We start from the raw sequence: 23,520 nt of genomic DNA, 5'->3' as shown, positions 1-23,520 counted from the left end.
TAACAAAATCTGAGCGTTTCCACTTCCTTGAAAACGAGGCTCCTCTGTTTGTGGGCACCTCTCTTACTCCGTGTGCTCCCTTAGTAAGAGGCAAAGGCTGCTTTGATATGAAAAACTTCCTACGGGCTGATAGGAGGAGGGAGCGCAGATCAGCTGTAGGCTGTTAATGTTCTTCTGAGAGTTGATGGCCATTCCCAAAATGAAAGGGGACGTTTGGGCAGAGGAGCAGCATGGAAAAGCTGGATTGTCCTGTTTTCACCCTGTGATTTGATTACAGTCAGGACTCTGTTCATAAAAGCAGAACTACTTTCCAGAGCCAGGTTTGTCAACGCTATTATCTGTTCTGGGAGAGGCCGTGACTGAAGACCTGGATGAGCTCATGAAAAGCTAATGGTGGTCTGTTATGTTCCAGTGAAGCATTTATTTAAAGTTATGGGGAAGAAGCTATTTTTGCATTGGGTAGAATTGTCAGGAAGCAACATTTTTATCAAAACATTGAATGAAAGTGGACTATGATATTAGCATTTCAATCTGTTAGAGTAACATTCAGTTTTAGTGCCTTGTCTGAGATACTTAATATTTTGTGACAAATTTTTATAAATTGTATCTGCTTGGCTAGCTAATTTTAACAAAATTACATTATTTGAAATTCAGAAAGTAAGTGCTTCAGTTTTAATGAATGTTTTATAGAGCCATTACTGAAATCTGAATCTTGATGTGTCAGTCGAGTCAGCTAAAAAGCTGTATATTACAGGTCCTCTGGGCAACATAATTACTCATGTTAAATGAGGCACACATTTGAGTTAAAACTGAAGGTGTATGGGCTTCCCTGGTGGCGCAGTGGTTGAGAGTCCGCCTGCCGATGCAGGGGACGCGGGTTCGTGCCTCCGTCCGGGAAGATCCCACATGCCGCGTAGCGGCTGGACCCGTGAGCCATGGCCGCTGAGCCTGCGCGTCCGGAGCCTGTGCTCCGCAACGGGATAGGCCGCAACAGTGAGAGGCCCGCGTACCGCAAAAAAAAAAAAAACCACCTGAAGGTGTATCATTCTTTGTAAAGAAGTGTGGGCAGAGGAGCACCCTGGAAAAGCTGGATTGTTTGTAGCCTATGATTTGATTAAGGTCAGAAGATTCCTAAGACATCAGGACTCTTCATTTTAAATATTATCATTTATAACATCTTTTTAGATTTCTCATAGAGTTTAGTCAACTTTTTTGGCTACCATGGGATATAGAGTAGGTATTCTTAAGCTCTTTTCCTATGTATAGTTTGGTGGAGGTGCAGAGGGCATCAGTACCAGCATTACAAACTATGTATCCTTTGATTGCTCTGCAAGTGCTCTTTCTATAAAGCTGCTGTGATAAGAACCTAGTCTAGATAGCGTTCCATCAGTGGAAAATGGGGCTATGAGGCAAGCAACATCTTCCTTTTTTTGGTAGGACTTATCATTGCATTCCTACTTTTTTTAAAGCTGTCTTACCTCAAAGAGTAAAACTATTATTTCTCTCTCTCATTTGAAACATGGGATTATGGTTATACCCAATAGGTTCCAGTGGTCAAACCTTATAGAAAATATTCATTGCACAGAATTCCACGACAACAAAATACTTGGAAATGTCCTTGCACGTTCTCAAAGTAAAAACTAGAAAATGATGGAAGCAATTTTTCAGTGAAATTTATTATTAGTGAGTTAATTTTGTTTGAATCCATTATTTTGGTATTTAGAAAATGGGTAGATCTTAGTGTCAGACAAACCTGTGGTCTCATTCTGGCCCTGTTTCCTGTGAAACCTTGACCACCTCTCTGCTTCACTTTTCTTACCTGTAAAATGTAGTTTGTATTTACCTTAATTAATTTATAGTAATCAGAATTCTTAGTTGTCAGTCACCAAAGTCCATTAAAAATGACTTCAGCAAAACAGATATTTATAGGCTTATATGGGTTGCTGGAAGGAACAGGATTGAAGGAAGAATTCCCCGGGCAGTTCCAGGGACCTCAAGGACTGGGGACTCTTTCTCTTCTGCTGTAGACAGGCTTTGTTCCTGGGGTCTTTCAACTTCTTGTAGTGTTTCATCACTAATCTCAAGTAGAAAATTTTAGAAAAAGGCTCTCATTGGACTTGCATCACATGCCCATCCTTGGATCAGCCAATGTTGCCTGGGATGGGGGCCTCTGGTTCTCTGGGCTGTGTTCCTTGCACATCCATACTGCAGACAGAATCCCATGACTGGCGCTGGAGGGGAGCGCTGCGCCAGTGGAGAGGAATGCTCAGGAGATGGTGGCTCTTCCACATAGAGGGACTCTGAAGGTGCTCAGTGTGGACAGACTGTATTTAAGGTTTTCAATCTAAAGCACTTACCTTAAAGCACTGACCAGATGTCAGTACTTCAGAAGGAGTTAAACCATGCTCTGGCTTTTTAGATACTCTGGGTGATTAAATTCTCACAGTTCACTGATGACAGCGATTATCAAGATTTCATCCCATTGAGGCTGTACAGCATATTGGTAGTAGGGAATCAAGAAACTACTAGGCATTTCAGTGATACCATTTCTGGACCCATCATACCCTTACTGTGAATGACTGTTAACTGGGAGGTAGTCACCTTACTTTCCTTTTCAGATCTGGTCAGGCCATCAAGTTATGGTTTCTGCTGGGTCCCAGGAACACTAACTAGTAGGATATACTGAAAATGTAGAGTGGGAAGAGTCAGGGCTTTGGAAACAGACTTCAGCTTTGCCACTTACTGGCTGTGTTAACCTTGAACACATTTCCTCATCAGTTACAAAGAGGTAAGAGTATCTGTGATAATTGGGTTGTTTGTGGGAATTGAAAAAAATAGCTTGTGTAGATTACTTGGTATGGTGCCTGGCACAATAAAATTATAGCTAATTCATTGATGGTTTTGATCATTTAAATTTTTAATGATTTTTTTTTTTTTTTCCAGTTTCTGACCTCTGGGAAAAATGTCCTCAGGCCCCAGTCCAGACCTGTTAAACCAGAGTCCCTGGGAGTGGGGCTTGGGAATCTATATTTTAGATATGTGCTCCAGGGTGTTGTTATAAAGCCAAAGATTGAGAACCATTGATTTAACTGAGAATGATTTGACCACTATTTTTGCGCTATTGTTTTTTGGGGGAGAAATTTTTTGCCTCTTCCCTGCAGTTATTTTTGAAGAAGAGAGGAGTTAGGCAGTGAACAGTGAAGAAGGCTGAATTATTTACTAAACCCACCTTAATCTCTGCTTTGTTGATGCAGAGACATCTTAGATAAAAACCAGTATTTTGCACCTTGTATTTCAGTTCACTGAAGATCATACTTCACATAGCTGTAAAGTGCTTAGCACAAACCTGACTAGTAAATTAATTAATTAACGTTGTTCTGTGCTTTTGAACGGGAAAGTGGTTAGGTTAATGAGAAAATAATGTGTACTTTTGACATAGAAATCCTATTTTAAAACATTAAGATTATTATCTGTGTGTCATACCTGTTGGAAATACTTCCCCCCAACATGTTAACTTAAATTTTTTTCAGAGTGTATGCCACGTGAAGTTTAAAATTTTTACGTATTCAGATTGGCAGTTTTTTCCTTATCATTTTTATTTTTGTCATGCATAGAAAAACTTTCTACCAGTGGGTTTTTTCCCCTTTTTTTTTTTCATTTAAATCTTTAATTCATTTTTTTTTTTCCGAGAGAGTTTAGGTTGTACAGTGTGATGCTAACTTATTTTTGAAATGGTTAGATAATTGTTCATTGCCATTTGCGTATAAGCAGTTCTTTTCACACTTCTTGAATATTCATGACACTAGATATTTATGAAAAAGAAGACCTGACTTAGATGTCTGAAGACAATTTTTAGTTGAAAATGAGTTGTGCAGGAACTGATCTTTAAATAATGGTGGTTAGAACCATGGGAATGGTCTCCTTTAACATGGCTGTAAGCATCTTTATTTCTCTTGCAGTCACAGTGCAGGTATCCGTGCCTTTAAGGTGCATCTTTGGTGAGGCATCTCATTCAGACTTCCACATTCTTATGCTGGATATGCCTAGACTTATCACTGACTCTCCACAATGCAGATGGTTTTCACTAAAGCCTCATGGCTATCAGGGACATTTAGAAATGAAAAAAATCTTTTTCAGTTTGATTTAAAAGTATGAAAGACCTTCTGCTGTTGCATTTAAGTAAACTTTAAGTTTGAGGACTGTTATTGTGGAGAGTGTTACTGTTAAATGCTCTGTTTAATCCAGAGCATGATGTCTCAATTTTTTTTATTTATTTATTTATTTATTTTTTTTTTGTGGTATGCAGGCCTCCCACCACTGTGGCCTCTCCCATTGCGGAGCACAGGCTCCAGACGCGCAGGCTAAGCGCCCATGGCTCACGGGCCCATCCGCTGCGCGGCATGTGGCATCCTCCCAGACCAGGGCACGAACCCGTGTCCCCTGCATTGGCAGGCGGACTCTCAGCCACTGTGCCACCAGGGAAGCCCTTTTTTTTTTTAAATTTTATTTTATTTACTTTTTTATACAGTAGGTTCTTATTAGTCATCAGTTTTATACACATGCGTGTATACATGTGAATCCCACTTGCCCAGTTCATCACACCACCAGCCCCACCCCTTCGCAGCTTTCCCCCCTTGGTGTCCATACGTTTGTTCTCTACAACTGTGTCTCAACTTCTGCCCTGCAAACCGGTTCATCTGTACCATTTTTCTAGGTTCCACATACATGCGTTAATATATGATATTTGTTTTTCTCTTTCTGACTTACTTCACTCTATGTGACAGTCTCTAGATCAATCCACGTCTCAACAAATGACCCAATTTTGTTCCTTTTTATGGCTGAGTAATATTCCATTGTATATATGTACCACATCTTCTTTATCCATTCATCTGTCGATGGGCATTTAGGTTGCTTCCATGACCTGGCTATTGTAAATGGTGCTGCAATGAACATTGTGGTACCTGTCTCTTTTTGAATTATGGTTTTCTTTGGATACATGCCCAGTAGTGGGATTTCTGGATCATATGGTAATTCTATTTTTAGTTTTTTAAGGAACCTCCATACTGTTCTCTGTAGTGGCTGTATAAATTTACATTCCCACCAACAGAGCAAGAGGGTTCCCTTTTCCCCACACCAGCATTTATTGTTTGTAGATTTTTTTGGTGATGGCCATTCTGACCTGTGTGAGGTGATACCTCATTGTAGTTTTGATTTGCATTTCTCTAATGCTTAGTGATGTTGAGCAGCTTTTCATGTGCTTCTTGGCCATCTGTATGTCTTCTTTGGAGAAATATCTATTTAGGTTTTCTGCCCATTTCTGGATTGGGTTGTTTGTTTCTTTAATATTGAGCTGCATGAGCTGTTTATATATTTTGGAGATTAATCCTTTGTCCGTTGATTCGTTGGCAAATATTTTCTCCCATTCTGAGGGTTGTCTTTTCATCTTGTTTATGATTTCCTTTGCTGTGCAAAAGCTTTGAAGTTTCATTAGTTTCCATTTGTTTATTTTTGTTTTTATTTCCATTACTCTAGGAGGTGGATCAAAAAAGATCTTGCTGTGATTTATGTCAAAGAGTGTTCTTCCCATGTTTTCCTCTGAGAGTTTTATAGTGTCCGGTCTTATATTTAGGTCTTTAATCCATTTTGAGTTTATTTTTGTGTTTGGTGTTAGGGAGTGTTCTAATTTCATTCTCTTACATGTAGCTGTCCAGTTTTCCCAGCACCACTTATTGAAGAGACTGTCTTTTCTCCATTGTATATCCTTGCCTCCTTTGTCATAGATGAGTTGAGCATAGGTGCGTGGGTTTATCTCTGGGCTTTCTGTCTTGTTCCATTGATCTATGTTTCTGTTTTTGTGCCAGTACCATATTGTCTTGATTACTGTAGCTTTGTAGTATAGTCTGAAGTCAGGGAGTCTGATCCCTCCAGCTCCGTTTTTTCCCCTCAAGACTGCTTTGGCTATTTGGAATCTTTTGTGTCTCCATACAAATTTTAAGATTATTTGCTCTAGTTCTGTAAAAAATGCCATTGGTAATTTGATAGGGATTGCACTGAATCTGTAGATTGCTTTGGGTAGTTTGGTCATTTTCACAATATTGATTCTTCCAATCCAAGAACATGATATATCTCTCCATCTGTTTGTATCATCTTTAATTTCTTTCATCAGTGTTTTATAGTTTTTTGCATACAGGTTTTTTGTCTCCCTAGGTAGGTTTATTCCTAGGTATTTTATTCTTTTTGTTGCAGTGGTAAATGGGAATGTTTCCTTAATTTCTCTTCCAGATTTTTCATCGTTAGTGTATAGGAATGCAAGAGATTTCTGTGCATTAATTTTGTATTCTGCAACTTTACCAAATTCATTGATTAGCTCTAGTAGTTTTCTGTTGACACTTTTAGGATTCTCTATGTATAATATCATGTCATCTGCCAAGAGTGACAGTTTTACTTCTTCTTTTCCAATTTGTATTCCTTTTATTTCTTTTTCTTCTCTGATTGCCGTGGCTAGGACTTCCAAAACTATGTTGAATAATAGTGGTGAGAGTGCACATCCTTGTCTCCTTCCTGATCTTAGAGGAAATCCTCTCAGTTTTTCACCATTGAGAATGATGTTTGCTGTGGATTTGTTGTATATGGCCTTTATTATGTTGAGGTAGATTCCCTTTCTGCCTGCTTTCTGGAGAGTTTTTATCATAAATGGGTGTTGAATTTTGTCAAAAGCTTTTTCTGCATCTATTGAGATGATCATATGGTTTTTATTCTTCAGTTTGCTAATATGGTGTATCACATTGATTGATTTGCGTGTATTGAAGAATCCTTGCATCCCTGGGATAAATCCCACTTGATCATGGTGTATGATCCTTTTAATGTGTTGTTGGATTCTGTTTGCTAGTATGTTGTTGAGGATTTTTACATCTATATTCATCAGTGATATTGGTCTGTAATTTTCTTTTTTTGTAGTATCTTTGTCTGGTTTTGGTATCAGGGTGATGGTGGCTTCATAGAATGAGTTTGGGAGTGTTCCTTCCCCTGCAATTTTTTGGAAGAGTTTGAGAAGGATGGGTGTTAGCTCTTCTCTAAACATTTGATAGAATTCACCTGTGAAGCCATCTGGTCCTGGACTTTTGTTTGTTGGAAGATTTTTAATCACAGTTTCAATTTCATTACTTGTGATTGGTCTATTCATATTTTCTATTTCTTCCTGGTTCAGTCTTGGAAGGTTATACCTTTCTAAGAATTTGTCCATTTCTTCCAGGTTGTCCATTTTATTGGCATAGATTTGCTTGTAGTAGTCTCTTAGGATGCTTTGTATTTCTGTGGTGTCTGTTGTAACTTCTCCTTTTTCATTTCTAATTTTATTGATTTGAGTCCTCTCCCTCTTAATGAGTCTGGCTAATGGTTTATCAGTTTTATCTTCTCAAAGAACCATTTTTAGTTTTATTGATCTTCGCTATTTTCTTTGTTTCTATTTCATTTGTTTCTGCTCTGATCTTTATGATTTCTTTCCTTCTACTAACTTTGGGTTTTGTTTGTGCTTCTTTCTCTAGTTCCTTTAGGTGTAAATTTAGATTGTTTATGTGAGATTTTTCTTGTTTCTTGAGGTAGGCTTGTATAGCTATAAACTTCCCTCCTAGAACTGCTTTTGCTGCATCCCATAGGTTTTGGATCGTCGTGTTTTCATTGTCATTTGTCTCTAGTATTTTTTGATTTCCTCTTTGATTTCTTCAGTGATCTCTTGGTTATTTAGTAACGTATTGTTTAGCCTCCATGTGTTTGTGTTTTTTACATTTTTTTCCTTGTAATTCATTTCTAATCTCATAGCATTGTAGTCAGAAAAGATGCTTGATATGATTCCAATTTCCTTAAATTTACTGAGGCTTGATTTGTGACCCAAGATGTGATCTGTCCTGGAGAATGGTCTGTGCACACATGAGAAGAATGTGTAATCTGCTGTTTTTGGATGGAATGTCCTGTAAATATCAATTAAATATATCTGGTCTATTGTGTCATTTAAAGCTTCTCTTTCCTTATCTACTTGCATTTTGAATGATCTGTGCATTGGTATAAGTGAGGTGTTAAAGTCCCCCACTATTAATTGTGTTACTGTTGATTTCCTCTTATAGCTGTTAGCAGTTGCCTTATGTATTGAGGTGCTCCTGTGTTGGGTGCACATATGTTTATAATTGTCATATCATTTTCTTGGATTGATCCCTTGATCATTATATAGTGTCCTTCCTTGTCTCTTGTAACATTCTTTATTGTAAAGTCTATTTTATCTGATATGAGAGTTGCTACTCCAGTTTTCTTTTGATTTCCCTTTGCATGGAATATCTTTTTCCATCCCCTCACTTTCGGTCTGTATGTGTCCCTAGGTCTGAAGTGGGTCTCTTGTAGACAGCAAATATATGGGTCTTGTTTTTGTATCCATTCAGCAAGCCTGTGTCTTTTGGTTGGAGCATTTAATCCATTCACATTTAATGTAATTATCGATATGTATGTTCCTTTGGCCATTTTCTTAATTGTTTTGGGTTTGTTTTTGTAGGTCCTTTTCTTCTCTTGAGTTTCCCACTTAGAGAAGTTCTTTAGCATTTGTTGTAGAGCTGGTTTGGTGGTACTGAATTCTGTTAGCTTTTGCTTGCTTGTAAAGCTTTTGATTTCTCCATCGAATCTGAATGAGATCCTTGCCAGGTAGAGTAATCGTGGTTGTAGGTTCTTCCCTTTCATCACTTTAAATATATCATGCCACTCCCTTCTGGCTTGTAGGGTTTCTGCTGAGAAATCGGCTGTTAACCTTATGGGAGTTCCCTTTTATGTTGTCATTTTTCCCTTGCTGCTTTCAGTAATTTTTCTTTGTCTGTAATTTTTGCCAGTTTGATTACTGTGTGTCTTGGCATGTTACTCCTTGGGTTTATCCTGTATGGGACTCACTGTGCTTCCTGGACTGGGTGGCTATTTCCTTTCCCATGTTAGGGAAGTTTTTGACTATAATCTCTTCAAATATTTTCTTGGGTCCTTTCTCTCTCTCCCTTCTCCTTTTGGGACCCCTGTAATGCGAATGTTGTTGCGTTGTTGTCCCAGAGGTCTCTTAAGTTGTCTTTATTTCTTTTCATTCTTTTTTCTTTAGTCTGTTCCGCAGCAGTGAATTCCACCATTCTGTCTTCCAGGTCACTTATCCGTTCTTCTGCCTCAGTTATTCTGCTGTTGATTCCTTCTAGCGAAGTTTTCATTTCAGTTATTGTATTGTTCATCTCTGTTTGTTCTTTAATTCTTCTAGGTCTTTGTTAAACATTTCTTGCATCTTCTCAATCTTTGCCTCCATTCTTTTTCTGAGGTCCTGGATCATCTTCACTATCATTATTCTGAATTCTTTTTTTGGGAGGTTGCCTATCTCCACTTCATTTAGTTATTTTTCTGGGGTTTTATCTTGTTCCTTCATCTGGTACCTAGCCCTCTGCCTTTTCATCTTGTCTATCTTTCTGTGAATGTGGTTTTTGTTCCACAGGCTGCAGGATTGTAGTTCTTCTTGATTCTGATGTCTCAATTCTTAAAACATATTTCAAGTACTGAAATTTGGAGGAATTTAATTTGTGATTCATTTATTGTTTTAAACTTTTGAAATAAATAAAAGTTCACAGGAAGCTTCATAGATACCCCATTTATTCTTCACTCAGTTTTTCCCCAGTAGTAACATTTTACACGAGCTTAGTGTAATGCTACTGTATCTGGAATATATGTGTATCAACATAGTGGAATATTAGAACCCCAGAAATTGACATTGTACAACCCATAGACCATCTTCAGACATCACCAGTTTACCTGCACTCATGTGTATGTGCAGTTTTATGCTGTTGTATCACGTAAGTGAAATTCGTGTCATCACCCCCACAGTCAGGATACAGACTGTTGTATTACCACGGAGATCCCTGTGCTATCCCTTGATCAGTTTGCTTGTAGACAAGCCACCTAGAGCTAGAAATATTAAGCCGTATGAAACAGGGGGATGAGTCATGGTAAAGTTTTATTTCAGTTTGATCCACAGTGGAAAAACTTTGCATTTATGGACTTCATTGATTCTGGATGTCATTGTTTACTGAAGACATACCCATTTAGGTCAGCTACAGTTTTGCCCCATTAAAATTATTTAATAGAGTTACCTCTTTGAATTTTGTATGTCTAATGTTCCGTTTTCAATAGTCTTAAGGAATAAAAGCAAAAGCACCTAATAATCAGAACTTGGATAAGTACCTTTACTTTTCCAATATTTTTAAACTTTTTTTTTTCTGGCCTGAAAATACCAGTACTGTCTGTCTCAGATTAGTTGCTTTTCCTCATTTATTGCTTGTAGTGATAGTTATTGGTACGTAATGAGTTCTCAGAATGAGTTTCTACTCTCTATCTTAATCTTTAAAACCAAGTTTTCAGAAGTGAAAAAATGTAAATTTGGGAGATAAGAAACTGTGAATAAATTATGCCCCCTTTTGCTAACAGCAGCTCAGTGTTTTATGTTTGTTTTTTTTTTTTAATGGTAAGGAGGATGTATACTCACTAGTGCATATGTTTTATATTTCCATTAAAGAAAGACAGAAAGAGAACATTCTTTCTGTAAACTGTGTTTTCTGACATTGAGTTATGGTCAAGAAAGTTACCTAAAACTTGACATTTTTTTCCCTGTAATTTCATCTGCATTAATCAGTTTACATTGATTACATGATCTAGCCATTCCTCTCGTAGGGGTGTGTGTGCGCACGTGTGTGTGTATGTGTGTGTGTGTGTGTGCGCGCGCGCGTGTGTGTGTGTGTGTGTATATATATATACTCAAGAGAATAGAAAACATAATTTCATGTTAAAATTTTACATGGATGTTCATAAAAGTATTATTTATAATAACCAAAAAGTATCAACAACCCAAATGTTCATTAACTCATGAATGGATAAAGAAAATGTGGTATATCCATCCATTCATAAAAGGGAATGTTATTTGGCCATAAAAAGGAATGAAATGTGCTGATAAATGCTACAGTGGGTGAACCTTGAAAATACACTAAGTGAAAAAAGTCTGACTCAAAAGGTCACATATTATATGATTCCATTTATCTATGGAGACAGAAAATAGATGCATGATTGCCTAGGGTTGGGAGCAATACAAGTTGAGGCAGAAAATGGTATTAATATACAATTTCAAGCAGTCATTTTTACAAAAAAATTTAATTAGTCATTTTCTTTGAGACTTCATTTTTAATTTTCATTTTCTACTGTTGGAAGATTTGACAGAAGGAGATGGAATAACCAACTTATTTCCTTCCTGGAACAAAGGGGCACTTTAGGTGTTGATTATAAATAAATTGTGGATTTGTTGAAAGAAAGCTTTGATGATGTCTGTATCTGAAAGATGGAGATACCTATTTGAACAGGTTTGTTGTGAGGCTTAAATGGATGTGAGAACTCTTGAATCTGAAAAAACTCTGTGTTAGTTGTTGCCACTTCCACTCAGCCTGTCTCTACAAATAAGTGCAAGACTTAAAAACTACATGACCACACCTGGAAGGGGACCAACAAATTTCCTGATCAGGTTGTACATTTTACTGGTCTGCACACATTTTCTGACTTATCAACTAAGATATGTTAACTTTTTATGCTGTGCTTGAAAACGGTGTCCATTTCAAGAAAAAACAAAATATAGTGTCACTTTTTTCCATTGATTTAAAAATTCTGACGTAGTTCTTCATGCAGTAGTATACAGAATAACTTAGGCAGGATTTTAAAAGCAACCAGTGCCTGACCCTGTCCTCAGGGTTTCTGATTTAACAGGTCTGGTGTAGGGCTCTCTGGTGATTTCATTGTACATCCTGGATTGAGACCCCCTGTCTCAGCCTGTTGACATTTGTGAGAGGTGTGATCAGAGATGTTGCAAATACGAAATTTCATAGACCTTTCACTGTAAGAACAGTAACTTATAATTGAATTAATGGTGATGGGACATGAGGTGACCTGGTTTAGTGACTCACTCTGACTTCATACTTGCTTTAGTAAACCCAAGCCTCCACTGTACTGAATTTCCAGCTAGACTCTTGTTTTGAAAAGGAATAAAAATGAAAAACATACTGTTTGTAATGTGAGCAGTTGTTGTTGTGTATTTGTGGGGTTTTTTAGCTCCAACCTGCAATCTAAGAAGAAAGTTCACATTTGATCCCCCATTTTAGCTTGTGAAATATAGTGAAACTGAGATGTGTAGGTAATGAAACTGAGCCGTGAATATCAACTTGGTCTCTTATTTCCAACTTAAAACACGATACTTGGTGTTTTAAGCTTGGATTGAGGATTAATTTAAAAGCATTTAAAGATTCTCTCTTTCCTTTCTACCAGCATTTGTGGCTTAAATTTTGCTTCAAAATAAGCAAATGTTTTGTTTGGCAGAATGGATTTTATTCTAGGGGGGATATGTGCAGTTAATGAAGGAAGGAAAATTTTAGAAGTATTCCAATATTTTCTATGTCATCTTAGGAGGAGAGCTTAATATATTAAGAGCGTTCATGACTAAAAAACGTTTCCAGTCTGTGGTATTTTTTGCCTAAAGGTTTTAAAGTTCTATTTAAAGTAGTGCTACCCTAAGTAGGGAGAAATCAATTTCCAGAAATCCTCAAGTTACCATAGCAAGTTGGATTTGCAGTTTTGTTGCTGTAAAATAGAACAGTAAGTTTTTATGTTATTGAGTAAATTCCTTGTTAGTTTTAAGCGAAAATACTCACATAGGACTATTTCTGTCTTACTCTGTTAGGTGTAAAGATTTCTCTCTGTGTTACTGGAATCCCTATTGGATGCTGCCCTCTGATGTTTGTGGAATGAACTGCTTTTGGGAAGCGGCTTTTAGGTAGGCACTTAATATTTAATTGGTAGATCAGTGTAGGTAAGATTAGATAGTAGCTAATAAATTTTTGAGTGTAATAAAAATGTGGTCATATGGTCATAAAAATGTTTCTTTTCCTGTAATATTATTATACAAGTAAATAATTTGTTTTCTGATTGGGTTTTCTATTTTTTCCCACTTTGAAGTAGTTATGACTAATTTTTTAATACATACTGTGTATAAAATGATCTAAAAAATTTTAAAGCTGTTACTAAGATAAACCATTGTTCTTAGGACAATTTATGATCAAATTTTAGGTAACCGGTAATGAAGTGGTAACCGGATAATAAAGGTAGATTTCCACTGACATTTACAGACATACAGCATTTATCTAACTTAAAGCTGGTATACTGAAAAAACATTTTGTAGGCAGTTGGAGACAACTGGGGAAGGATTATATTGGTTATGAGCAGAGGGGTTGAATATTGGGGAATGGGAGGATAAAGATAAGTGTGTAATGAAGGAGCAAATGATATGACATTGTTTATTGGCCCTTTTTTAAAGTTTTTGACTAGTGCAGCTTTGTTCACGTCTCTGGACAATGAAGGCATTGGATTGACTGACTCTCAGGTCCCTTCCTGCTCTAACCTTCAACGAAGGAAACAAGTATTGGTAGGAATGGGATATCAGACTCTCTGAGATAGTAGCAGGGGAGAGTGAGGCTGTAGCCTAAAGTGCCCTTCCCAAGAATAAAATTTCTTTATGATTCATTTGAATTTTAATTCTACTCATTCCATTTGCCAGGCACAGTGCTAGGTGCTAAGAATCAGACTGAGTCTGGTTAACATGGCCCCATCCTTCTGGAGCTTACATTCTGATGGGAGCTTCACACTAGTCAACCTGAGACTCTAGTAGAGGGTGACAGGTTATAGCCACAAAGATGGGAGAAGCAGGTGGGAGGCATCAGGGAAGGCGTTTTCAAGGGAGTGACTGCATGACGAACAGGAAATTAGCCAGGCTTAAGGACAAGAGGTGACATATTCCAGGTGGGAAGAACTGCATTCTTAATAAATATTAGTAGTGTGTATTTTTAAATTCTTGTATTCCCAGTACATTATACATCCCATGAACAACTGGGAATGAATCATTGAAATCACATATTTTAATTGTATCTCATTGCTATGGAAAAGATTGGATGATTGAAATTCTAATATGGGTCAGTCGAGTCAGATTATGTAAACTTTTAAAAGCTCACTGTTTCAAGATAATCTTACCATTCAGCTTGTTCATAATTTTGGAGAATAGGAGCTCCATATTTTTCATCCTTTAAAGAGTTTTCTAGTGAATAGAGTAATGACAAGCACCACTTAGCTATCTCCGACCTGACATAAATCTGCTCACTCTGGGAGCTGGGTAAGGTTGAAAGCCCCTGTATACTCCGATTTATACAACCCAGGCCCTTTCGTAAGTTACGGCATGAGTAATGATCTTCCTACCTCCTCTGCTGCAGAAGTAGCCCAGGGAAGTTGACCTAGTCTGAATCCTGGAGCTTCTGCTTAGTATTCCTTTTCTTTGAGTCTCTCCAACTCACTATTTTCCCAAAGCTCCGAAGTATTCCCTGGAAGGAATTACATGTGGATAGATACGTGACATTGTAAACCCTTGTGCTTTTTTACTCTCCTAAATTTGAGATTTTAAAAGTTATACTCTCTGCCTGTAATATTACATCCGTAGTATAAATCTGTAACCATTTTGTTACATGTATCATATCATTATGTAAAATCTCTTAAACTTAGTATGATCAGGCCACCCAAGATGGCTGTTCTCTTGCTCTCTGTACATCCCCTGCTTGACCAGTCCCTGCCTCACCTACACCCTACTCACATGACTGACCTTCCTACATACTTGCCCCTGCCCCAACTGGCGATGGTTCTGACCTTTAAATCAGAACATCTCCTCCATGATAGCTTATCAAAGGGATGGTGAGGCGCGTGCTCCTCTGCTAGTTTCCCTGGTAACCAGTGAGCCAACCTGAGGTCAGTTCTCCCTATAACTGATTACCCCTTCCCCCCGCCCCCCAGCAAACACTGCTGCCATGTCATCTGCACACAGTAGCGTGCTGCTCCAGGACCTTGCTTTCGACATGTAAGCTCCCCCCATCCATTAAGTCATTGATGTCTCTGCTGGCCTGACTGGCCTCCTCCTTCGGTCTTGAAGCTGGGCAAGTACGGAGCTTGCAGGCCTGCATGCTGCAGCCCAACACTTAGTTTCTTACTTTGCTCTTGGGAATCCCTTATTTATTCAGTCTATTCCAATGTGCCGACAAGCTAAAGTGCTGTCCCATTGCCATGTCATTCTCCCCCTCCATTTCAGTATTTAAATAGCACCTCATTTTTGCCTGACTCTGCCCACCTGGGGAAGCTTCTCTGAAATCCCCTCGGCTACCATTAGCTCTCCCATTTTGCCTGGCACCAGTGGGCCCTTATAACTGGCACCATTTTCTTCTCCCCAGCCTTGTCCCAGCGTTTCCAATTTGAATTCTTTATGTATTTTGACTAGACTTCTCTGGGGGGTTATTTCCTCCCAATTAATTTATTATACAGTGATCATAAAATAACATAAAAAAGCCCAAATCGCCTCAATACCCACCGCAAGTGTTTTCGCCGTTCCTGTGCGTGTGCTTCTAATAACTTGTATCTGCATGAGTTGTCTGCCCCTGACTGCGCCCCGGTGGCGTCACAGCGCTCACACCTCTTCCGCCTCTTCTGTCCTTGAAACAAACCAAAGTCCCTACCGCAGCTTGCTTCCAGCCCCTTTCCTTCAAGCATCCTTTGTTTGTTCTTTCTCGTCACCAGCAAACATTTATGAGTATCTGCTGGCTTTACTTCCTTAAAAAACAGCAACAAAAAGAAGAACACCTTCACACCTCAGCCCGCTAGGAGCAGCACCCAGCCACCACCTGACAAAAAACCCGCTCTCACTGAAGTCACCTCTGACCTCGGAATTGTTCTTTGAGCCCTAATGTGCTTTCTTGTTACCACTTCCTCTTTCTTCCTTTCGACTCTGTCCGTCTCTGGCTCTTGTCGTCTCAGGCTTTGTTCCCGCCGCCTCTGGACTCCTCTCTCCAGTCCTAACTCCTTAGGACTCTGCTCTTTCTTCTGCTGCTCCCTGGATGGTTTAACTGATACCTTCATTCCAGAGCTGTTCTCTGAGCTCCTGAGCTGTGTCTCCAGCTGCACGGTGGTGATTTTCGCCTTGCTGACTTGGGCTAGCCCCTCACACCTCCCCTCATCTGGGTTTTGTGTCTTGGTTCACGGTGGGCTTCCCACATGTCAGTCAGTCTGCAGTGACTTTTCCCGCCCGTCTCCTTTCATGCTGTTGCTCCTGCCGGCCTGTTCCTTTCTGTCCCTTAACTACCGTGGAATCACTTCTTATCCCGCCACTGTGACCTCCCTCCGTGCCCACCGCTTCTCCCTTCTCTGTATCCTCCTAGTTACTGTACCTGCTGCATCTGTTGTGGTTGCGAATCATTACCCACTTCTGGACTGTTGACTTCGCAGACGGACACCACGTGGTGTTCATTATTTAAGCCCCATTATTTGGCAAGGTGCTTGGCAACCAGTAAATGACTAGTAATTTTCCCCAGCAGTTTCAGACTAGGTTAGATGTTTGTGTAGTGAGCCCAGTTAGCAACCTTGATTGTTTTCTGTTTAAGCAATTACCATGCTTTCTGATTAAATCTTTCAAAAATCTGTCTTTTCACAACAGCTATAAATTGTGTGAGGTTAGGATTGTGGCTTTCTTGTTTATCCCCAGTGTCTAGCATGTGAAAGGAGTTCAAATATTCATTAAAAAGAATGGATATCACTTATGTTCTAAAAATTATACAGATTTAAGCCTGTACCAGCATTGTGTGAGTGTACTGGTGTCACCATAACCTTAACATTCATTATTGGGAGTTATAATTTTACCACTTATTAGAGTAAAATGGTAGCTTATTATTGATTTATATTCATTGATTATTTCTTGAATATATTTTTGCATTTATTTGGCTTTTTAAATTTTTGTTTGTATTTTCTGTATTGATATTTACCTATTGAGCTTTTTAATGCTTATTTTATGAACTCTTAGAATAACACGTTCTACCTTTGCCATTGATTACAAATATTTTCCTTATTTGTTTCATTTTTTAATTGTAGTTTTCTTTTCATTATGTAATCTCTTAATTTTAATATTATTATGTGACTTGAGCTTTTAAAATATTTGATCTTTCTCTCTATGATGGGAATTGATTCTCAGTTCATAGTCTGTGTATTTGCTACCTGAACTGTTATCTTGAGTGGTCCCATGCTAGTTTTAAGAGGTATATTTTTACAGACTATTTTAAATTATATTTTAACAATTAATACTTACAAAATGTTGAATTTTTAGATTTTTTTAATCCTTTGCATAAAACCTTGCAGAGTTTTTTTTAAGTATTATATTTTGTCCCCAGAGTGATTTATATACAACCTTTAAAGTAGTTTTACCTTAGTATGTTAATTCACCACAACTCTTTTTTTTATAGTAAGAGGAAAAACTTTTTTTTAAGAGCTACACATTAAGGAAATTATCATTAGTGTTTCTGAATATAGTTTTCCAATTTTGTCCAATTGCAAGTTTGTTTTGTTTTGTTTTGTTTTTTTGCGGTACGCGGGCCCACTGTTGTGGCCTCTCCCGTTGCGGAGCACAGGCTCCGGACGCGCAGGCTCAGCGACCATGGCTCACAGGCCCAGCCGCTCTGCGGCATGTGGGATCTTCCCGGACCGGAGCACGAACTCGCGTCCCCTGCATCGGCAGGCGGACTCTCAACCACAGCGCCACCAGGGAAGCCCACAAGTTTTTAAAGATAAGTTTGTGGCAGTTATTTTTTAGTTTGGGGAGATTGTTATCAGAAATTTAATCTGTTTACTTTGAGTCTGTGTACTTAATTATAATGCTAATTACTAGTCTAAATATTGTTATATGTTGTTTTCTTTTATAGAGAAAACACTAATTTAATTATAGGCTAGAAGAACACACTGGAAGCTTTGATGCTAAATTTTGATTAAAAAATTTTTAATTTTGATTAAAAACTTTAATGTTTAAATTTTGATGCTGTCTAAAAAAAGAAAAATTATTATTCCTTTATAGCAGAAATGTTACTTAAAATAAGTCTATTCTTAAGGCTTGTAAGTCTGTTTACAGTATTTGTATTAGAATTTTCATCTAAAACATTGTGTTAACTTTTTTTTCTGGATTCCTCCTCTCAGCTTTTTACTTTGATAAGTTTTCAAATCTACAGAGGTTATAAGAATAGCATAGTGAGCCACTACATACCTGTCACTAGATATTTACCTATTAGCAACATTTTGCCACTTTTTGGCTGAACTGTTTGAGCGACAGCCTAAATATTCAGCATGTATTGCCAAAGAACAGGGATAGTCTCCAGTACCAACATAACAAAATTGGCACTTTCAAGTTATTTAACACTGACAGAATGTTATATTTATATATATTCATATTTCCTTATTTTCCTTTTAATGAACTTTGTATCTTTTCTACCCCATTCAGAACCCAGTCAAGGAACAAGTGCATTCAGTTATTAAATCTATTTAGTCTTCTTTTTTCTAGAACAATTCCCAGACATATTTTTGAGGGGGGGACGGGGCAGGGAGGCGTGGTGGTCGGTGTCTTTCTTTCATGACATGATATTTTTGTTTTGTTTCGCAGAATGTTCCTTTATTTGGATTTGCCTGTCTCCTTAGGATTAGATTCAGGATCTTTGGCAGGAATATTGCGCAGGAGATCTTGTGCTCTTTGGGCGTTCTATGGGGAGGCATGTGGTGGCAGACAGTTAACATGATTGGTTGTTTGATCCCCTGGTTAAGGTGGCGGTGTCACATTTCTACACCGTAACAGTATCTTTATCCCCTTTGTAATGTGTGGGGATAATACCTTGATACTCTGTGGTTTTAGCATCCGTTAATTATTCTTGTTCAAATCATCTATTGCAATAGTGAGTGCAAAATAGTGTTTTTTGTAATTCTGTCATTCCTTCTACATTTATTGGTTGGTATTCATCTTTAAAGGAGGGTTCCCCCTCCGCCTTACTCTTTATTTAGTATCATTTTGGACTCACTGATTCAGTTTTTTAATAGAATGTGTTACCAATCATTGCTGTCACAATTCTTGTCTATGCTCAGGCTATGCCAGATTTAGCCATGGGGACCCTCAGGTGTTACCTTTGAATTATCTGAAGCATTTCTTCTAATCATATATCTGTAGAAAAGTAAGTTATGACTTTAAAATGTCCTTTTTGGATAACGTTTCTTTAAATCCACAGGGACTTTCTCTTATTCACACTGTAATTAATATATAGCATATTTTTGTAGATCCTGACAATATTAACACCATTCAGTTGGGACCAAAATTACTTGAATGGCTACTTCCCTACAACTTCTTCGAAGGTTTTAGTTATCCCTTCCTCTAGTGTAAAAGCTTACTTTAGATTTCTTCCAGTTGCAGTTACTTCCTGTTCCTGGGTCTAGGGACAGGGTGGTGAGCAGAGACATCTTTAAAATATGCTTTGTCTTGTCAGTTTAGCTGTTGGAGTCTGTACTGTATATAATGCTTTTGCTAAAAAGGGACACATAACAGAAAAACAAATGCAATATTGTTGACAGTACTACTACTTTTATAGAAATTGGTGGAAGGAGTGCTAGCAGTGTGATTAGAACAAGCCTTTCTGCAGTGCCTGAGAGCAGGAGTCCCTGGGACTGATCTTAGAAGGACTTTTTTTCCTTGAAGAACATTTGACTTATTTCTCTTGAGAAGGTTTATTATACTTCTGTATGTAGAGAGTTCTGTGCCAAACAGCACATGACTGTTACGGCTCACTCTTTAAATCTCTAGGCTTTTAGCTTTGGGGCAGGATCTAGTTATGGCCAGTTAAGCAATCCGAGCCCATTATAGATTCTCAAATCTTGGTGCTTTAATGAGGGTCTTTGTACCCTCATGAGTAACAGGACCTGGAGGCATTTATCAGAAAGCTGAGACAATGGAGAGTTCTGTGAGATTGTTGTGTGTCTTGATTGCCTTCTCTTTTACTTGTGTCGTTGTGGCTTCCACTGCTTTGAGGTGAACTGGATTCATGTCCCCTTGTTTAGGTATAGAAAGTGTAGATAGTCTCCCCTCTGATAGGGCTCCAAAGTTATAAACTGAGGGGCTTAACCGAAACGAGGGGAATGGATAGAGGGTACAGACGAGGACGCAGGCACTGCTTCTTTCTAATTCCTGTCAGTGGAAAAGAACAGAGCTTTCAAAAGACCCAAGCTTATGCTGTACCTTATGAGTGAAAGAGGTAGCACAGCAGGTGAGTGGTGGAAGGCTAAACTCTGGTAAACCTGTAACAGAAGATGGTTGGATAGCTGGATAGCCATGTGCAAAATTATGCAGTTGTCCCCTCCTCAAACCACTCATAAAAAGCAGTTCCTGATAGATTGATGTAAATTTTAAAGGCAAAGTATGTACCTGATGTTATATCTTAATTTAATGATAATCTTAATAACTTGATGAAGAATGAACTGTCACCACCGCTTCTCGAATAGTAAATTCCCCTTCCAACAATACCACTTTTTATGTGACTTCTCCATTGAATACCATTAACAAAGTGGTGTAATAATGTTTAACTTCATGAATTATCCAGGGAAGGTTTCTTTTTCTTAAAAGCAGTTGTTATTGTTTGTTTTTAAGGAACATCATCTTTAGAATAATTGGCCCATTAGTCTGAATAAAGGGTAGGTTATCAAGGTATTGGGTTTCAGCCTCCCAGTTGAGGGATCAGGGAAGGAAATGACTCTTGTGTTTTCTAGGAGATAAGTATTCATGCTGAAAAACCTTTCTGCTCCTCTGCTGAAGGCTGACAGTTACCAGTAATTGTGTAGGTAAGAGATGTCCCATGTAAGAGAAGTGAACCCATTTTCAGGCCTCAGAAACTCAGAGCAGAAAAGCGTCAGTTTCAACTGCTGTCCTTAAATGTCTCTGGGCCCTTGGCAAACAAGCTTGTTAATATGACTGAATAGATACATAGTAGATGCAGGAGCACGTTATATATATTCAGACTTTATCATTAATAGGATAAAAAATTAATAATTCCAAATGTTTAATGTTAAAACATTAAGTTGTATGAATTTGATATTTAGGTGTGTTTTATATAGTCAATTGTTTGTATTTAATGTTATTTAGCATCATTTTCTGTTTTCTCATATCCTGGCCGGTTGAGGGACTACCCATGAGCAAGACCAAGATTTTCCTCAGGAAACAGTTCTGGGTCCACTCTGACACACGGACACATGAATGAATACTCAAGGTTCCAAAGTCCTGTGCTAAGGAACATAACCATGATAATTTTAGCTTATAAATTTAAGAAAAATGATTAATCACCCATCCCTGCTACTACAAAATTTCAGTAATGGATACATACAACTATTAACGTTAAACAGTATTATTTGTAATCCCCTTATACATTTTACAGAAAGGATCTCTGTAACTAAAAATTCAGTTAAAGTCAAATTCGTATGTTTTTAGTTTTGGAATGTTTGTACTTCATAATACTTTAATGTGCTACTAGGTTGTTTTATGTTGTCTTCCACTCCTACATACCTTTAGCTGTCAGTTCCAAAAAGATTATTTTATGTCCTAATTACAGATGAGGTCTTTATTTCATATTGTAAATGTTAATTGTTTAATAACAATGCAGTCACACATAATTATTTCTGTTCCTTGTATGATGGTGGAGTGTTACTGGTTCAGTGGTAAGGTGCTTTCACTGCTGCTCTGTGTTAGAGGTAGGGTCCAACATAGCCTAGGCTGATAACTGGGGTTTAGGAATCTTTCCTTCCTTCCAAAATGATGTGCTATGAGTGTTTGACTAGTATTTTTAGACCACCTCAGAAATCTTTACTTCTCACTGATTACTTGATAAATGGGACTGCACAGTAAAACAAAACAAAACAAAACAAAACAACTTACGTGAAGGAAACTTCTTGTAATCAGCATGGTTGAAGATTGGATATAATACTGAAATATTTGTGGGTGAATTTATATCTGGGTTTGCTTCAAAATGATCTGTTGGTTAGTGGAAGGGGCTGTGGGGAGGGGTTTTAGAGGAAATAAGAATACCTTTGAATGGATAATTGTTGCAGCTGAGAGATGGGTACATGGAGGTTTACTGTTGTCTTCTCTCTACTTTGGTGTGTTTGAGATTTTTTTTTTAAGTAAAATAGTTAAAAATTAAATGGAAGACCTTCAAATCAGTGCTGCTCCCTTTCTCAAGTGGGGGTTTCCTTGAGAGAATTAAGCCCTAATGTCCTAGCATCCAGAGTGAGTAGTGAATTAACTTCTCTCCCGTGCATCCAGAATGATGCTAGTTATGTACCATTCTTGGGGGAATGCGGAAGTGGTCATTTTTTGTGTTTTGTGGTTCCTGGTGAGGAACGTTAGCTGAGAAAGGCTGGTTGAGGGTATAGATATATATATATATATATGATTGATTCAACATTATACTGTTTTGTAATTTGATGTGTCTTTGCTTTTTAAATAGAAGGTTCAAACTTCAGGTTTTTTTGTTTTTTTTTTTTTCAATTGAACTGTAGTTGATTTACAATGTTGTGCTGGTTTCTGGTGTACAGCAAAGTGATTCAGTTATATATATATTCTCTTTCATATTCTTTTTCATTATGATTTATTACAGGATATTGAATATAGTTCCCTCTGCTGTACAGTAGGACCTTGTTGTTCAAACCTCAATCTTTGAACACGGTCAGAATACCATGTCGTTAACATGTTACCCTGTACTAATACTGTTGGAAAATGTGGTTTTCTTTTCTATCAGGTATAGTCTGAAAATGCAGCCCGTTGAGGAAGTGCACCTAGCCGTAGTTGCCTGTGGGGAAAGACTGGAAGAAACTCTAACCATGTTGAAGTCAGCACTTATCTTCAGCATCAAACCTCTTCAGTTCCATATTTTTGCTGAAGATCAACTGCATGATAGTTTTAAAGGCATAGTAAGTATTTGAGACTTAGTCAAGCCTGTATAGTTGAATATTTAATGGTATATATAGTAAAATGTTGTTGAACAAAAATATGTATTCTAGGGCTTCCCTGGTGGCGCAGTGGTTGAGAATCTGCCTGTCAATGCAGGGGACACGGGTTCGAGCCCTGGTCTGGGAAAATCCCACATGCTGCGGAGCAACTAGCCCCGTGAGCCACAGTTACTGAGCCTGGAGCCTGTGCTCTGCAACAAGAGAGGCCGCGATAGTGAGAGGCCCGCACGCCGCGATGAAGAGTGGCCCCCACTTGCTGCAACTAGAGAAAGCCCTCGCACAGAAACGTAGAGCCATACACAGCCATAAATAAATGAATAAAATTTTTAAAAAAAAAGGCAAAATTCCTTTAAAAAAAAAATGTATTCTGCAGCTCTGCCCTCTAAGAGTGGGGACTGTTCCCTGCTGCCACTTCCATCTGTACTTCCAGATCTAGGGTGTAAGAGGAAGACTTGTTTTTGAAAAGGAGTTAGGCTATTTAGAGTCCTTTGCCAAGATGGAGGTTTTATTTTACTGACTATATAGTTCCAGGATGTTTTGACTGAGAAGTCCTAC

General features: G+C 38.1%; 1 protein-coding gene across 2 annotated transcripts in view; it reads left to right on the top strand.

Moving 5' to 3' along the window:
* Positions 1-23,520, top strand: part of GXYLT1 (glucoside xylosyltransferase 1) — a 55,866-nt gene that overhangs the window by 1,091 nt on the left and 31,255 nt on the right. The window contains exons 2-3 of one of the 2 annotated variants that reach the window (XM_060024590.1): positions 12,773-12,865; positions 22,755-22,926. In XM_060024590.1, coding sequence (XP_059880573.1) covers positions 12,773-12,865; positions 22,755-22,926 — 265 coding nt within the window. The remainder of the gene's footprint in view (positions 1-12,772; positions 12,866-22,754; positions 22,927-23,520) is intronic. The other variant, XM_060024591.1, reaches the window with a different exon arrangement.

This window comes from Delphinus delphis, chromosome 11, assembly GCF_949987515.2.
Source record: "Delphinus delphis chromosome 11, mDelDel1.2, whole genome shotgun sequence".
Lineage (NCBI taxonomy): Eukaryota > Metazoa > Chordata > Mammalia > Artiodactyla > Delphinidae > Delphinus > Delphinus delphis.
Note: the sequence above shows the minus strand (reverse complement) of the source record. Positions and strands in the feature narration are given on the sequence as shown.